Here is a 16,073-nt window from a genome sequence, read left to right on the forward strand (position 1 = left end):
ACAACTTTTTTTTTTTTTTTTGGGTTGAAGCAATCAATTATAACTATTGGTTCCTCTGGGCGTGCAGGTGGTGGCAGCATTATTAGGGACCATGATGGGCATTGGTTGAAAGGCTATGCAAGGCCTATTGGGTGTACCAACAGTTGCATGGCAGAGCTATGAGCTTTAAGGGATGACCTTCTAATAGCTAAGGAGATGGGGTTAAATAACCTCATCATTGAGTTAGATGCTTTAAGTATTGTTGTACTTATGAATAACAATACCGTCAATTTGTTAATGGAGCCATTGCTTACTGATTGCAGGAACTTGGTGAGAGAGATTCTCAACAAGCAAATAGTTCACATCTATAGGGAAGCCAACCAATGTGCTAATGCGTTGGCCAAACTTGGTGCTAGTAGTTTAGACTCTTTTGTTATTTTTTTGTACCCGCCGCCTGTGGTGGATAGTTTTTTAGCGGCTGATAAAGCTTGCTTACATTGTAATAGACTTATAAATTCCTAAGTTTAATGATATTCCTTTGTTGACCAAAAAAAAAAAAACGCCAAAATTAATAATTTTCAATAGGCTTAAGAAAAAAAGATGTCATTGTTTGGTGGGAAGTAAACTTCAAAGCTTTCTATTTCTAACAGTCATCCTTTGTGCTTGAAAATTAGCCTGTTTGGTTAGTTAGTTTGAGTAATGTTGTTTAAATATTTTTGATATATGTATGGGTAAAAAAATGTGTTAAAATATGTAAAAAGTTATTTAAAATGTGAAAATTATTGTTTGAGTTAGCTAACCAAACGGTCTTATCCTAGGTTAGCTAACCAAACAGTCTTGTCAGAGGTTGATGTAATCCCGATCTTGTTACCTACTCTTGCGTGAGAGGTCATAGTTAAGTAATGGAATAACTCTCTCCTGCACCAAATTCCAAATATATGTTCACTTATCTGCTAAGATTTTTTATATGAAAATGAGTCTAATTTCCAAATTTATTTTACATTATCTCTATCTTTTGTCCCTGCTCTCACTACTTTTGCTAGTCCCATGTGGGATTGACAGCTTTATGTCGTACGAAGAATAATTTTAGTAATACACACTTTGTTGTAATTGTCTTACATAATAAATTAAGTGAAGAAAGAAACTATAGATTTTTTTGATAGTAATAGACAGTCATTCAAAGTCATTGCATATAATAATTGTGGCAAAATGTATATGAAAATACATGGCACTATAATAATTCCCGTGCAAAACCTTCTAAGCCCCACGTGAGGTAGGAAAAAAAAAAAAAAAAAGAAGAAGGAAAAAGCTAACAAAACATAAAAGAACATATGTTTTAAACTTTTGCGGTTTTTCCACATGAGCTCTTCCATGGTGATCCTCTTAAATAATATTCAGATCTTGAGGAAAAAAAGGATTCTCTTCCGTAAAGGATTCGAGCTATTTTAGCCAAACAAATGGACAGATTTTAATTGAATTCATGGGATAGCAGCCAAGCCTGTGACGTATGACAAAACAAAAGGGACCAAGGCAAATGTACCCTCATTGATCACATGTTAATACTTTTCAGTGAATAATTTTTTAATGTATTTGTAGCCATCAAAGAGCTCCAAAATGAGCACCTACCTACCATAAAAAAATAAATAAAAAATGAGCACCTACCTACCATCAATCATATTACATTCATCATCCATTGTGCGTGGCAAAACCGAGTACATCTCTCAAAGTAGGTGAAGCTCTCTCACATTAAACTATTATTGGAGGAAAGCGAGGGGTAGATGAATTATTGCAATTCAACCTTGCAAGCTTAGCAAATAGTATGGACCTGAAATTAATATTATTATTCTTAATTAAGACTTTGAGAATGAAAATTAAAAATTTCCCTTTTGTTGGATTAAAATGTTTTTTAAAATTAGGTAAAATACAATTAATATTTTTGAAGTTTGGACTAATGTCAATAAAGTCTAAAACTTTTCAAAACTAACCAAATTGATCCTTAAATCCAACTGTACTTTTAACCATTACTCACTCTCTCTCTCTCTCTCTCTCATTGTGATTAGAGACCAAATTGGTCAATTTTGATAAATTTTGGACATGTTTGTCATTAACCCACCCAAATCTCAAGATTGTTAACCATATTTTATCCTTTAAAATTTTTATATTTTTCTACATTAAAAGGCAATGCATTGTATAATGGTTAGGACTATTGCATGATTTTCCAGATCCAAATCCTAGCAAGTATAATTTTGCAAATGATTAGCAATAATAATAATATTGATGATCATATATAATCAATTTGATGATCATATAGAATCAATTTGCAAACATTATCTAAGAAAGTAATTCCATTAAATACTTTGCATAAATCTGAATGGGGGAAATCAAATGCATGTTAGCCAGTAGCTAACACACAATACAGCCTGCCTAAGCCACACCACACAAGGCAGACCTTTATTGCTTCATAACAATCTTTCAGGTTTTATTTTCCTTTGGAGGGGGATGGAGTTTGGTCAACTAGGTGTTGGCCAACACTCCCCACTGCCTTTGCATCCATTTTTCCTTAGCACTTCCAATATTGCATGGTTGCCATTGTCAACAATCACTGGCTGCTGCAGAACCCTAAAAACCCCATGAACTCATGATTGTGTATCATTTCAATGCTAGTCTCAATACCAATGACCCCTGAGAAAATTTTCACAAAAAAAAAAAAGAAGAAGAAGCTTACTAAGTAGCCACATATATTTTAAAAAATAAATAAAAACACAAAAAGAAAATGTAATTGAAATACAATTTTAGGTCTAAGGGATGTAGTATACCCATTGTGATTGCACTAGCAAAGATAACACCAGAGAGAACAAATACAATAATTGATGCTCTCTTAAGAAATGTGATTATTTTTCTTATTATAAATTGTCCCCAGAATCCAGCCAAAATAGACACTGATGTGAGGTATAAAGCTGAAACAAAAAAAAAAATTAATGTGGTAAATGTTAAGAGCTAGGAATGATTAATCAAACAAAATAATTGGTATTAATACACTTTGGAAATAAAAAATCAAAGAAAGGATATAGGAATTGAAGGATATACCATAAGGAATAGGAAACCTCTTGAGAAGATAGAACTCCACCACGGATAAGGATGAGGAGAACATCATGACAAATGTGGCTGTCGCACTTGCAACCTATTGAAAAAACAAAAAGAAAAAAACAAAAGAATTATTCTTTAAATTTCAAGAAATAATTACCTTGCAGTTTGTTTTTGTATATATATATTAACATTCTTGCATGATTTAGCTAAGACTTGAAAATGGTGGGTGCACTTTCACAGTCATAGTAAAAAGGGAAGGTTTTTTTTTTTTTTCACAGTCATAGTAAAAAGGAAAAGAATTAATACATACAAGGACAAGGGGGAAGATAGTGCATTATCTCTCACTTTACTGCTGAAAGTAACAAAAGAATATAATAATGTTTAAAAAATTACACTATTTTTACAGCATTAAATATATGACACATTTTATGATTAGTCTACAATAAATAAAAATGATGTTAACATCAAAATGATATTACACCAATTTTTCAACTTTTACCACCTCATGGAATTGTGAAAAAAGAATTTTTTTTTTATCTAACATTGTTCAATTAAGTGAAAGTTTGTAATAAAAAAAATAACTATTTATAATAAAAAATAATTATATTTTTAAATTAAGAGTCTTATAATTTAATAACATTATTTGGTCTCTTATAGGAGGAGAATTAAGGTTCACATATCTATTTCTTCACTTGTTGTAATAAATATTTGAATTATAAAAAAATTACACTTTTATCAACTTTCATCAAATGAACAAATAAACTTCTAAAAAAAAAAATTGAGTTATTAAAAAAAAAGCTTTTATCAATTTTCACCACATAAATATATATATATATATATATATTAAAAGCTAATCCAATCTCGAGTCAATATTACAAAAGAGCCGTATTTTGAGAATTGAGCTTTCCTTCCTAATCACATCATTTTGACTTTGGATCCAATGAAAGGGTGCAAGTAAAAGGAAACAGTTTGTGGCTAGTTCTTCGGTACATTGAACCCATTAGGAATTTAGGATATTTATTGGATTTTTTTTCGCTTTCGCACTGTGTATCCTACAAGTACCTTGAGACCAAGTGGCCAACTTGGTTGGCCAAACCCCTATGTTGATATTTATTAGACTTAGGGTCTGTTTGGATAGAACTTATTTTGCTGAAACTGAAAATTGAAAATACTGTAGTAAAATAATTATTAAATATGTGAATAGTACTATAAGACCCATTTTTAATGAAAAATTAATAAAAAGTGAAGTTTGTGAGACCCGTCACAGAAAACTGGGTCAACTGTTGTGGCTGAAAAAAAAAAAAAAAAAAAAAAAAAAAAAAAAAAAAAAAAAAAAAAAAAGAAGGAGTGAAAACGAGACGCAGCACTTGAGTGCTATCCAAACTAGCACTTAATCCTTTCCCTCCTCCAACAATATGAATTTGTTGCGTTTAAGGCTTTTTAAGCCCTAGAACCTAAAAGGCACTACAATTTTATTGTGACGGATAGTCTTTTAATCAAGGCCATGCTGCCATGATCAAAAATGGGTTGTACTCTATAATCTATAATCTATAAGTAGTTAGTACGTACACCCATAACTAGGACCGGCTATATTGGTGAACCATTATATATTCTGGAAAATTTTTAGTTTATATTGTAAAGTAAACATACGTTATAAATACAAAAAAAATGATAAGTATTGTACACATTTAAAAGTATATAAGAATCTCAAAAAAAAAAAAAAAAAAAAAGTGTATAACATTTACCATTTTTGCAAATGCGTATAGCATTTGCCAATTTTTTTTTGTTTATAAAAGCATTTACATTAGCTTGTGCAAAAAAATTCTTTTATTTTAATATGAGAACCTACTTTTTACTATTTTACATATTTTTCAAAACATCCTATATCAGATTATTTATTTTACGTTACATTACATTAAAATATCATTTTTTTTCTTATTTTTTAAAATTATTTCTCTTTCTTCATATATAATACCATTATCTATTCTCTTTCTTCAATCTTTGAATGCGTAAATAAAGAATAAAAAACTATATGCAAAGTGAATAGTGTAAGTGTATATTTACATGATTACTATAGCAACATTGCAAATTTACACGTTTTTAGCTTGAATAATGTAGGTGATTTTAGAAATTAAATGTATAAAATTGATACATTTTAATTTCTATTTTGCATTATTTGATGCAAACCATCTAAGAGGGTAATGTAAACATATAATAGTCCATATATTTATATATACCTGGGGGATGACACCAATCTCAAGAAGAAGTGGACCTAGAATGAATCCACCACCAGAACCAAGTAGACCACCAACAGTGCCTCCTAAAATACCACATAATGAACAGAATGCAATGTGCATTGCAGTCCATCCTATGGAAGCCTCGCAAATCGATTCTGTGTTGCCTGTGCTCATCCTCTTCTTGTGTTCTTTATACAACTTAACTGATTCATATCCAAACACTCCAAGTGCAATGGGGAACTGAGACAAAGACGACAACAATAATTAATGGTGAGGGTGACCTCACGACAGAAGAGAGTTAAAAAAAAAAGTTGAGTACGGCAAGTGGGCTCAGTGATATTGATAATTTGATATATATATATATATATATATATATATCTACCTGCACGCAGAATAGCACCCAATACCAGACACTGCATACCTCCACATCATTCTGAAAAAATAAAATTAAAAATTGAGAGAAAAAATATGCAATCAAAGAGAGAGAGAGATCTAGAAAGAGTGTGGAGGCAAGTCTCATGCCCCTAGCTGTGGGGTTCACTTGTTTGTGAGAGGTAGGCAAGCACATGAGAGATTTTCACCTAGAGAGAGAGAGAGAGAGAGAGAGACTTGCCTTGATGATCTGCAAGGCTAGGAAAGCAATCCATACAAGCACTAGCACCCAAATCCACTTCCACCTAAGGTTGAAACATAGTATTTGCTGAAATATAGAGCATTTTTCAGTTAACCTACATTTGGATTAGATTAATTCTCAATATATATATATATATATGATAAATAAGAAATTTTTTTATTAAACAAGGCCACTTCATGATACAGGCAGAATGAAGTAGCTAAAAACAAAATATATACGGAAAAACAAACTGTACAAATAAGCTATTCATAAACAAATAAGCTAATAAGCTTTCGAAACAAAGGTAATTCAAAGGCAACTCATCATGAAGATTGAGAAACTTGGAAGCTTATGAAGTAACATTTTGCTCACCATTTGAGATTTCTCCTCTCTAGGTACCAATGGATCATACTCTGTATCAATCAGAACTGCAATTACCCCAAAAAAAAAAAAAAAAACAGTAAAATTTACTTGACTACTACACAATAATTTATGAAATAAAAATAAAAATGTATGCTTGTGCATGTGCTATCTTACGTTCCCCGCAAGAGTTGACCAAAGCTTCTTGCTGTCTGGATATTTCTTTCTGCAATTTTTTTTCTTTCCATATTAATTAATTTGAAACAAGCAAATTTTATAGAAAAGGTTGTGGCATATATTAAATTACAATTCATAGAACCCACATTAAAAATAGTCTCTTCCTTCCACATCTCGATTGCCTTGCAGAAAGACCTCGATGAGGTACCTATATAATCATGAAAATTTTATAAACAAAAGAGAGAGAGAGAGAGATCTGTCAGCAGGAACATAAAGTAACGTGCACTAAAGAACTAATTTTTTTTTTTCTACAAAACTGTAAGAAAGTGATATAAAGATTAAAAAAAAAAATTGGGTAATTTTTAACTGACCCAAGAAGAGAATAATGATGAGGACAGTGATGAGCCAGTAGGGGAAGACAACGCTAAGAGCCACACCAATAGTGATGCCTAGCATAAGCATGGGCTGGAAGAGAAGGGCAAGATCATAATCTAGGATTGGCACTTCCTTTGTTGGATGTGGAACTCTTAGATTGTACCAAACTGATGATGCTGATGCCCCCATTATCATACCTGCAAACCATTTCACATATGAAAACAACCTCAACTTCAATACAAATACCAGTATTACATTAGAACAAAAAGAAAAAGAATTACTATACAATTGGTTTAAAGTTCAAATAAAAAGTGGTAAATTTGTCAGCCAATTTCAATTTCCTTCTTTAAAATAGTCATTTCTATGAATCAAATGGAATAAAGCAAAAAAAAAAAAAAAATCATTAATGCCAAGCACACAATTTTCAAAAGGACCAAAATGGATCAACAAAATGCTCTGACTTTTGAGTCCACCTCACTTCGGCTAAGTTTGATCCCACTTTTAGCTTCTTGCCTTCTTCTAGCTATTTGCCTTCACTATATTTCTAAACCTTTTAAGTTAAAACTTATCTCTCTCTCAAAAAAAAAAAAAAAAAAAAGCTACATAACTTATAAGGCCTTATTGAAATTAGTCAGACAATTAAAAGTTATTAAAAAGAATATGAATCTGAGAGAGATTACAAGGAGGAGATCAAATAATGGATGACATATATATTACATTTAGAAAGCGCAGCAGCAGACTTGGTATCAAAGCCAACAATCAAAGTAAGCATGGGAACAAAAATGCCTCCTCCTCCTACTCCACCAACAGTTCCACATGCTGATCCCAGAAATCCTATCACAGTTGCCAACACAAGTCTCCAACTGAACTCTAATTCCTGCATCAAAAAACTCAAAAATCCAATAAGCAAATACCAATAATTCTCTCATATAAACAACCAAACAAACATACATACCCACACACATTCAAACATGTACTATTAACTATATCAACAAAAGGAACAGGCTTAGAGAGAGACATACGGGCCAAACAGTATCAGTACTACTGCTGGAGACATATGAAGAGTACTGCAATAGAGTTGAGTTTGATGAAGGAGATAGAAGGTTTCTGTTGGTGCTATAACCATTGACATCGCTGAGGAAGAGGACAGAAAGAACAGCCACAGAGAAACCTGATAGGAGATAGAGCACCAATCCCCTTGTGGCCATTGGTGTCACTCTTTCCCTATTGAATTAATCAAAACTCTTTTTTTCCTCAACACCCAGATATTTATTTTCTGATTTTAACGAGCAATTATATACACAAGAACAAAATATACTGCTGTATATATTATATATATTAATATTTTGCTGAGACAGTGAGAGAGAGAGAAGAGTAATTGTCGCTATAGAGTTAATATTCCAACAAGAGGGACACCTCACATGCATCACGGACACAAGAGGGGAAAGCCAGGTCAGAGAATACAGAAAAGAAGGGAGTTACCATAATTAATCGTATAATATTTAACTGGTCATGTTACTGTACATATATGTATTTTGTCTAACTCAAATCTTCTCTCCTTCTTAAAAAAAAAAAAAAAACTCAAATCTTATTTTTATTTTACTTTTTAAATTTTTTTTGGAAGGATCTAATCTTTCATATATTATTAGAATAATGATAGATATACAAACTATTTTACAAAAAATTTTATAAATTGCTAATTTGGTGAGTAATTATTGATAAATAAAAAAGTGATATTAATGGTGGGTTTAAATGAAAACTAATAAGAGGTGGGTTACATCAATATTTTGTAAAAATGTTATAAAATATTTTATGACTATAACATTACTCATATTATTATAAAATGTGGCTTTTATATATGTAAAATGTTAACAAATGCCCTAAAAGCATTAATTTAGGAATTATTTACAGAAACATTCTTAGAGATAAATGATAAAATAATTAATTTTTCTGTTAGCTTTTTATATTTCTAATGAGAGTTGTGTAAAATTTTTCTAATATGGTTTATTATTATTTTCAGATGTACTTGAATTCAAATCCTAGTGTATACCCAAAAAACTAATTAGAGTCCTAATTTGATGATAAAGAACAATTAAAATAGGTTGTAAATTTAAAGAGAAATGATATGTCTACAATATTTTTATAACAAATTCTAAGTGGCAGGTTGTTACTGGTTGTTATTGTTAGGGCAAAAAGTAATTGCAGTGTTTTTTTTTTTTTTTGAAAGTTAATTTTAGTGTTAGTTTCAAATTTGAACCAATAACAACTAACCACTTGTGATTTGTTGTAAAAATGTTGTAGACATAGCATCTCTCAAATTCAAATTCTATCGTTCATATATATATATATATATATATTACTAGTAAATTAAGACAATATCCTAAACGGTTAAAAATTGTTAATAATAGCTCAATATAAAATTAATGTTTTTAATATTAATAATAATAACTTATCATTTGGAAGCTATGAAATAATATTTTTTGAAAATAATTATTTCTTTAAAGTTACTTTTTATAGTTTGTATCCAAACTTACAATTAAGCATAGGAATCACTTTAAGTCTTATTGGTTTGCCAATACAAATCGTTTGCCATGTAAGCATTTTCCATTAGTGACTTAACGGTAGGGACCAAAATAATTGCAAGCTGAAAATAATAGGGACTAAATTGACTATGATCCCAAAATGTAAGGACTTAAATAGTGTTTTCACCAAAAGATAACTATGAATTTTTATTTATTTTTTGGATGGGAACTGTGAAAATTCCTGTTAAAACAAAAGTAGATATGAAATTAATTGCATTATTTGAGAAGGAGTAATCTAAATTATATACATATATGAGTTTTTTTTTTTTTTTTTGTTGGAGAAATCATATATATATATATATATGAGTTGAGTACAAATAACACCTGGAAGCATCATAATTTGACTTTTTATAAAACCAAATAAATTTGACTTTTTATTGTACTCATAATATTGTATCACATAAATTTTGGAGGTTTTTTGATGTCTAAAATTATGAAACCTCCAAAACTTATGTGATACAATATTATGAGTACAATAAAAAGTCAAATTTATTTGGTTTTATGTAGCAAAATAATTTTTAAATATGTTAATAGTACCGTGGGACCCATTTTTAATGAAAAAGTTGCTGAAAAGTGAAATTTGTGGGTCCGTAAACAGTACACAATGTGCACTGATTGGCTGAAAAATGAGAAAAATCAAACTTTGCGGCTACAGTTCATTGAACAGTGCATTAATAGTAGTCGCAAGTCTCACAAACGCGTGAAAAAAAAAAAAAAAAAAAAAAAAGAGGAAAAACACAGACGCAGACGCGGGTTTTCAGCCCAATCCAAACATAACCTATGACTCCAAAATGTAAGAACCAAAATAGTATTTTTGTCTTATCTTTTCTTTTGTACAAATTCAAAAGAAAGTTGCATAAATTTCGCATAACATACTCTTGACAGTAATTCTCCTACTTGGTTTACACAAATCATTGTACTATATATAAGGTCATAAGTTGCAGCTATGTGGAACCCTTTATTTCACAAAAAATAGGATTGAAAACTATCCATCTATTACAGGGCTACCACATGATTTTTTGTTGATTGATTTTAAAGTCAAATTTCCATAAAAATGGGAATTGAACATCGACCACATGATTTTTAGGGGAGAATTAGATGATTTTCTTGTGTATAGTCAGATCTACTACGTGGAACTATCAATAAGGGTAGCTACTTCCACGGCTCTCCACTGCTCAATTAGCAGCCCCAATAAATTTCAAGAAATAGAGGCCTACATTGTGCTAATACATATATATATATATATATATTTTTTTTTTTTCCTTTTTAAAGAACATTTGCATCTTCATTTTTAAATTTTTTTTTTATTTTAGCATAAATATATATTTTAATTTCATATATTTATTTTTCAAAACACTTTATATCAGATTATCTACTTAATTTGCACTATATTTCATTAAAATATTAATTTTTAAAATTTTTCTTCTTTTTTATATATAAAAATTATTATTCACTCTCTTTATTCATCATGAGAAATTTAGAATAGGTAAAGAAATAATAAAAAGTTAAATACAAAATTAACATTGTCATTTTAAATTTACATAATAAGTATAGTAATTAATAATAAAGTATTTATATACAACTTTACATAGATTGATATTAGTAAATTTTAAATTTAGTCAGCTAAAATATGGTATTTTTTTTTTCTATTATACACGAGTGCTCTTAATCTTTTTTTTTTTTTAGAAAGATTAATCTTTAATTCTTTGTGCTACTTTCCCAGAATATATATATATATATATATATATATTCTTTGTGCTACTTAATATTAGTACTTATATCTAATAAAACCTCGCTGTCATGGCCACGTACGGTCTTGCAATTTGATTTCAATACGTTATTCTTCAATTTTTTTTTTTCTCTTTTTTTAATACACCTAAAATAAATTTGGGACACGTTACCTAGTACTACTAATTGAATGATCCTTGTCCTGCCGTTATAAGCTATAGAAACCAAAGTTGAATATTAATTTGGTAACTAGTCGTTAACCTGTGTGAAGCAACGTGCACATGTACGAATTAGTTGAATAAAAATTTTAAATTTTAAATTTGCTTAAAGTTATGATCACTTGAAAAATAAATTACAATTTAAGAGAGAGAAAAAAAAAATACTAACACCATGATAATGTTAGGCATGCCATGTCTATTATCAATGGCATCATATCTTTAATGAAAATTAAGGTCTCAATCATTTTTTTAATATGATAATTTTTTTTTGGAGAAAGAATATAATATAGTGCCTCCCATTGCTCAATTAGTTTGCAAAATCCTAGGTTTTTTTCTTGTCATATAAAATGCAACCAAGTAACCCAAAAATAAGAAACTAGAAACTATAGAAGTTTTTACGTAGGAAACAATAATTAATTACAGTAAAAAATGTCATTGACACTCAGAAAGAGAGTAATTAATCTAGAGCAATGGGTTTTGGAAATACTTTTTTTTTTTTTTAAAGAGAGAATTGGAAAAGCTAATTTAGTGTTATAGGCAATAGTTATAATATTTCAAACCGTAGAAGAACAATAACAAAAAGGCGTATCAGATGAATAGAAAGAATAGATTTCAGAATATATGAATGTAAAAAGAAGAAGAAGGTAGTACCGGTTGAAAGGCCATAGAGTTTTAATCGAGATAGAAGACGACCAATCTAGGAAGCACTTGGAATGCTCCTATTATCTGCATAGCCTCGGCTGGCACCTTCTTGCTTCTCATCTACTTAGGGCTCTTGCCTTCAAGAAAAAATGCCACACGAAACATATCAACACCCTTTTTGATTCTTAAAAAATAAAAATTTAAAGGACAAATTTATGAGGTTAACGCATAATTTAAGCTTGTTCATCAAGATAATAGAACACACTAATCAATTTATATTGACTTAGGTTAAAAGAGTCCTATCATACTACTATTACTCTTTTTTAATTCGAGTCTATCAAGATTTGGGATTGGGAATTCAAGTCCTATCAGGATTTTGTGTATGTGTAAGTATTTGTTCAATTTATATGGTTAAAAGAGTCTTATACTATCAGTGATGGTTATAGTCTATCACTAATTCTTTTCCTAAATTCAAGTCCTATTATGGTGAAGTTCGAGTCATTTGGTGTATGTAACAATGTGTAAGTATTCTTGATCTTATCTATTTTTTGTTCCCAGTTCCCACCCCTCCACAGACTCATTGATTAAAAAGAGATATACACAATATCTCTACTACTTATCCAAACCAAAAACGAAATTGAAAGAGTACCAGTGTTTTGCATTGAACTCTAGAATTTAAAGGTAGCCGAAGCAAGATTTATGTCAATCGAAAATCCGAGAGATTGTTCAAACTCATTGCCATTTCTGTTCTTCTCTTTGCCTTGGAGTTTTAGAGAACAATGAAAACATTGCTGTCTATATAATAATGTAATGGGATAAAAAGATTTCATAGATTTAGTGGGAATTGAATTCCAAATTTGTGTGTGAATGGAAGTCAAAAACATTTCAAATTAAATATTCACCTAATATAATGGGATAAAAAGATCTCATAGAGACCCAATCAGAATTGAATTCATAATTAAAATTACAACCTTAAAAGAAAATAAGAACGATAAAAAAAAGGACATTAAAAAATTAAAAAGAAAATAACAATTTATAGTGTTTTAATTTTTTTTAAAAATATTATGCTGACGTGAAAAATTGTAAGAGTTTTAGAGGTTTTGGTTATATATATATATATATGTAAGGACACGATTCGTAACGAACCGTAGCGGTGTGGAGTTCGCACGTAAAAAGGCCCAAAACAATATCATTTGTAGAGCGTGGGTTTAGAAGGCTAGGCCTTAGTCACCAGGCGGTGGGTTTTTCGTGGTATTCGTGCGTGTCTAGGTTATCTTCACCCATGGAGTCTTTCTCCTGGAGGTGGGCTGGGAGGCTCTGGTTTTTGGCCATTTTTCCCAGCCTCCTCTTTAGGTTACTTATTTTTCCTTTTATATTTGCTTGCGTTCATTGTCCTTCGTCCACGTATAGGGTCAACCTTTCCAAGATTGATACTTGTCCCATCAGCCCATACTCAAAGTCGTTGGGGGTGGTTGTAAAAGCCAAAGAATGCAGTTCTGTCAGGTTCAGAGCATTGAATGGCAGTAAGGGCAGCTTTCCCTGGATATTTTAGATCTTTCTTTCAAGTTTCAGTCCTATACCGTTTTTACCCCTCTTTCAGGGGGGACTTTGGGTCTGCCGAGGACTGAACTGCCCTCGGCGGTATCCAAAGGCTATCTTGTCGAGCTTGGGCCATAGCCTTCCTTGGCTTGGGCCTTCAGGTTCTCCCCGACGGTATCCATAGGCTATCTTGTCGAGCTTGGGCCATAGCCCTCCTTAGCTTGGGCCTTTGGATTCTCCCCGGGTAGATGGGCCTGGCCCATTAATCGTTTGGGCCCCACAATATATATATATATATATATATAAATTAAAAAATCTGAGTATGTGATAACGTATTGCGCATTTCCAATATTTGCTCTGATATATGTAATAATATGATTAATTAATATTTCTTAAAATCTAAAAGAATTTTGCCAAGAGTCACTTGTTAAACCTTTATCTTTTGCTCCCAAAAAAAAAAAAAAAAAAAGAGAGTTACAACAAAGACATTGTTTAGTTTCATAAAAGAGGCAAAGGCCTTGGCAATCAACTAATACATATCTTGACTAAGTAATTAATATGTCAAGGTATTGATAGTTATGTAATTTGAATAGAGAAAATCTTTAATATTATTAAGTCAGCATTAATTCAAGATGTATTGTATTTATCTTCTCCTTAAAATGAAAGTTTCAATTTGCCCATTTTTTAAAAAAAAAAGAAATTGTTTAGGGGCTATTTGGATTCATTTTTTTGGTCACTCAATTTCTATCACTCATCACTAATAACTTATCACTCATCACTCTAAAATACCATTTTTGTTTGGCACCATCACTCACTTCTCATCACTCAATATTTTTCATACTATTTGTGGGCCCCATACCTATCACCGGTGCAGCTTTTTTTTTTTCAGTACCCAAACTCACTTAACCCAGTGAAAAAAAAAAAAAAAAAAAAGCCCAGAACAAACCGAACCAGTGGAAAAAAAAAGAAAAAAGGGAGAACCAAACAGCCAACCTAGGAAAAAAAAAAAAAAAACCGAACAGCCAACCCAGGAAAAGAAAAAAAAAAGTCAAAAGGTGGTCAAAAGTTGCGGCTGTGGGTCCCCTATGTGTGTTTAATTACAATATTGTCATTGAGTTATGAGTTATGGAAACTGAAAGCAGCTAAAATGTGTTTGCAGTTTCCATAACTTATAACTCAAAAATCAGATAATTGAGTGATGGAAACAGAGTTATTGTTTGCCAAACAACCTTTTTGCTATGGATCCCACCATTTTTGAGTTATGAGTTATGGAAACAGAGAATTGAGTTATGGAAATAGGCTATCCAAACAGCCCCTTAGTTTCCCTTATATGGAGAATTAGGGTTTAAATTTTCCTTCCCATTTATTCCTAACAAGTATGAAAAAAAAAATCTAAAATAATTTTGTACATGTGAGTGTCCTTCCTTTTTGTTCCTACATTTATCCTAAAACAATGATCTTACCCAAAAGAGAAAGGAAAAAAAATTTATGTTATTATTTGACTTTCTTTTAATATATAAGACACATGTTTAATTTCTTTTATATATTCTTTTAAAAGACATCCTATTATTTTCTATCTTTTCTTTCAAAAAAAGAAAAGAAAAAAAAAAGACATCCTATTTGTATTAGGGACAAAAGGTGCTAAACAAAATAATTAAAACACATTATTTCCTAAATTAGATATAACTATAAAGAATAATACTAGAGATACAAATTATTTTATAAAAATTATTACAAACTACTGATGTAGTGAGTGATTATTGGTAAATGAAAAAATGATATTAATAGTGAGCCTATATGAAAACCAATAAGAGGTTGACCACATCAACATTTTGTAAAAATGTTGTAAAATAGTTTGTGACTGTAGCATTACTCAACTAAAAAATCATGAGTACAATTTTTAGAATAAATTTGGAGTTTACATTTACAAACTTCATTTACTCAATTCTATTTCCTTACTTGACAAATAAGTTTGACAATTTCAACTTGTAATATCACATTATCCTTTAATAATGTAATATTAATTTTCTCAGGAAATTTAGATGTATAATTGTGGGGCCCAAATAATTTATGGGCCAGGCCCATTTACCCATGGGGAGTTCAAAGGCCCAAGCCGAGGAGGGCTATGGCCCAAGCTCGATAATATGAAGCACAAAGATAGCCTCAGGATACAGCCGAGGACAGTTCAGTCCTCGGCAGACCCAAAGTCCCACCGGAAAGAGGGGCAAAAACGGTATAGAACTAAACTTGAAAGAAAATCTAAAATATCCAGGGAAAGCTACCCTTACTGCCATTCAATACTCTGCACCTGACAGAGCCGTATTCTTCGGCTTTTACAACCACCCCCAATGACTTTAGGTATGGGCTGATGGGACAAGTATCAGTCTCGGAAAGTTTGACCCTACACGTGGACGAAGGACAGTGAATGCAGGCTAGTATAAAATGAAAAGTAAGTAATCTAGGGTGAGAGGCTGGGAAAAATGGCCAAAAACCAGAGCCTCCCAGCCCACCTCCAGGAGAAAAACTCTAGGGGTGA

General features: G+C 31.1%; 1 protein-coding gene across 1 annotated transcript; it reads right to left on the bottom strand.

Annotated features, from left to right (window-relative positions):
- Positions 1-2,265: 2,265 nt before the first annotated feature.
- Positions 2,266-8,131, bottom strand: LOC115954137 (sulfite exporter TauE/SafE family protein 4). The gene is made up of 12 exons (XM_031072040.1): positions 7,851-8,131; positions 7,546-7,705; positions 6,825-7,025; positions 6,600-6,661; positions 6,454-6,502; positions 6,289-6,344; positions 5,917-6,003; positions 5,686-5,736; positions 5,304-5,543; positions 3,067-3,160; positions 2,796-2,936; positions 2,266-2,661 (listed from the first exon to the last, which is right to left on the bottom strand). The coding sequence occupies exons 1-12, from the start codon at positions 8,034-8,036 to the stop codon at positions 2,579-2,581; spliced, it is 1,410 nt and encodes a 469-aa protein (XP_030927900.1). The 5' UTR covers positions 8,037-8,131; the 3' UTR covers positions 2,266-2,578.
- Positions 8,132-16,073: the final 7,942 nt, after the last annotated feature.

The sequence above is a fragment of the Quercus lobata genome, chromosome 7 (assembly GCF_001633185.2).
Source record: "Quercus lobata isolate SW786 chromosome 7, ValleyOak3.0 Primary Assembly, whole genome shotgun sequence".
In the NCBI taxonomy this organism is placed as follows: Eukaryota; Viridiplantae; Streptophyta; class Magnoliopsida; order Fagales; family Fagaceae; genus Quercus; species Quercus lobata.

What these genes read in the sequence shown, in the direction of transcription:
- LOC115954137 (XM_031072040.1), bottom strand. Translation starts at nt 8,036, where the DNA reads ATGGCCACAAGGGGATTGGTGCTCTATCTCCTATCAGGTTTCTCTGTG. An exon ending in TGCTGCTGCGCTTTCTAAAT is followed by an intron (nt 7,026 to 7,545) that starts GTAATATATATG and finishes AATGGTTTGCAG; the next exon opens with GTATGATAATGGGGGCATCA. An exon ending in GAGAGGAGAAATCTCAAATG is followed by an intron (nt 6,004 to 6,288) that starts GTGAGCAAAATG and finishes TCTATATTTCAG; the next exon opens with CAAATACTATGTTTCAACCT.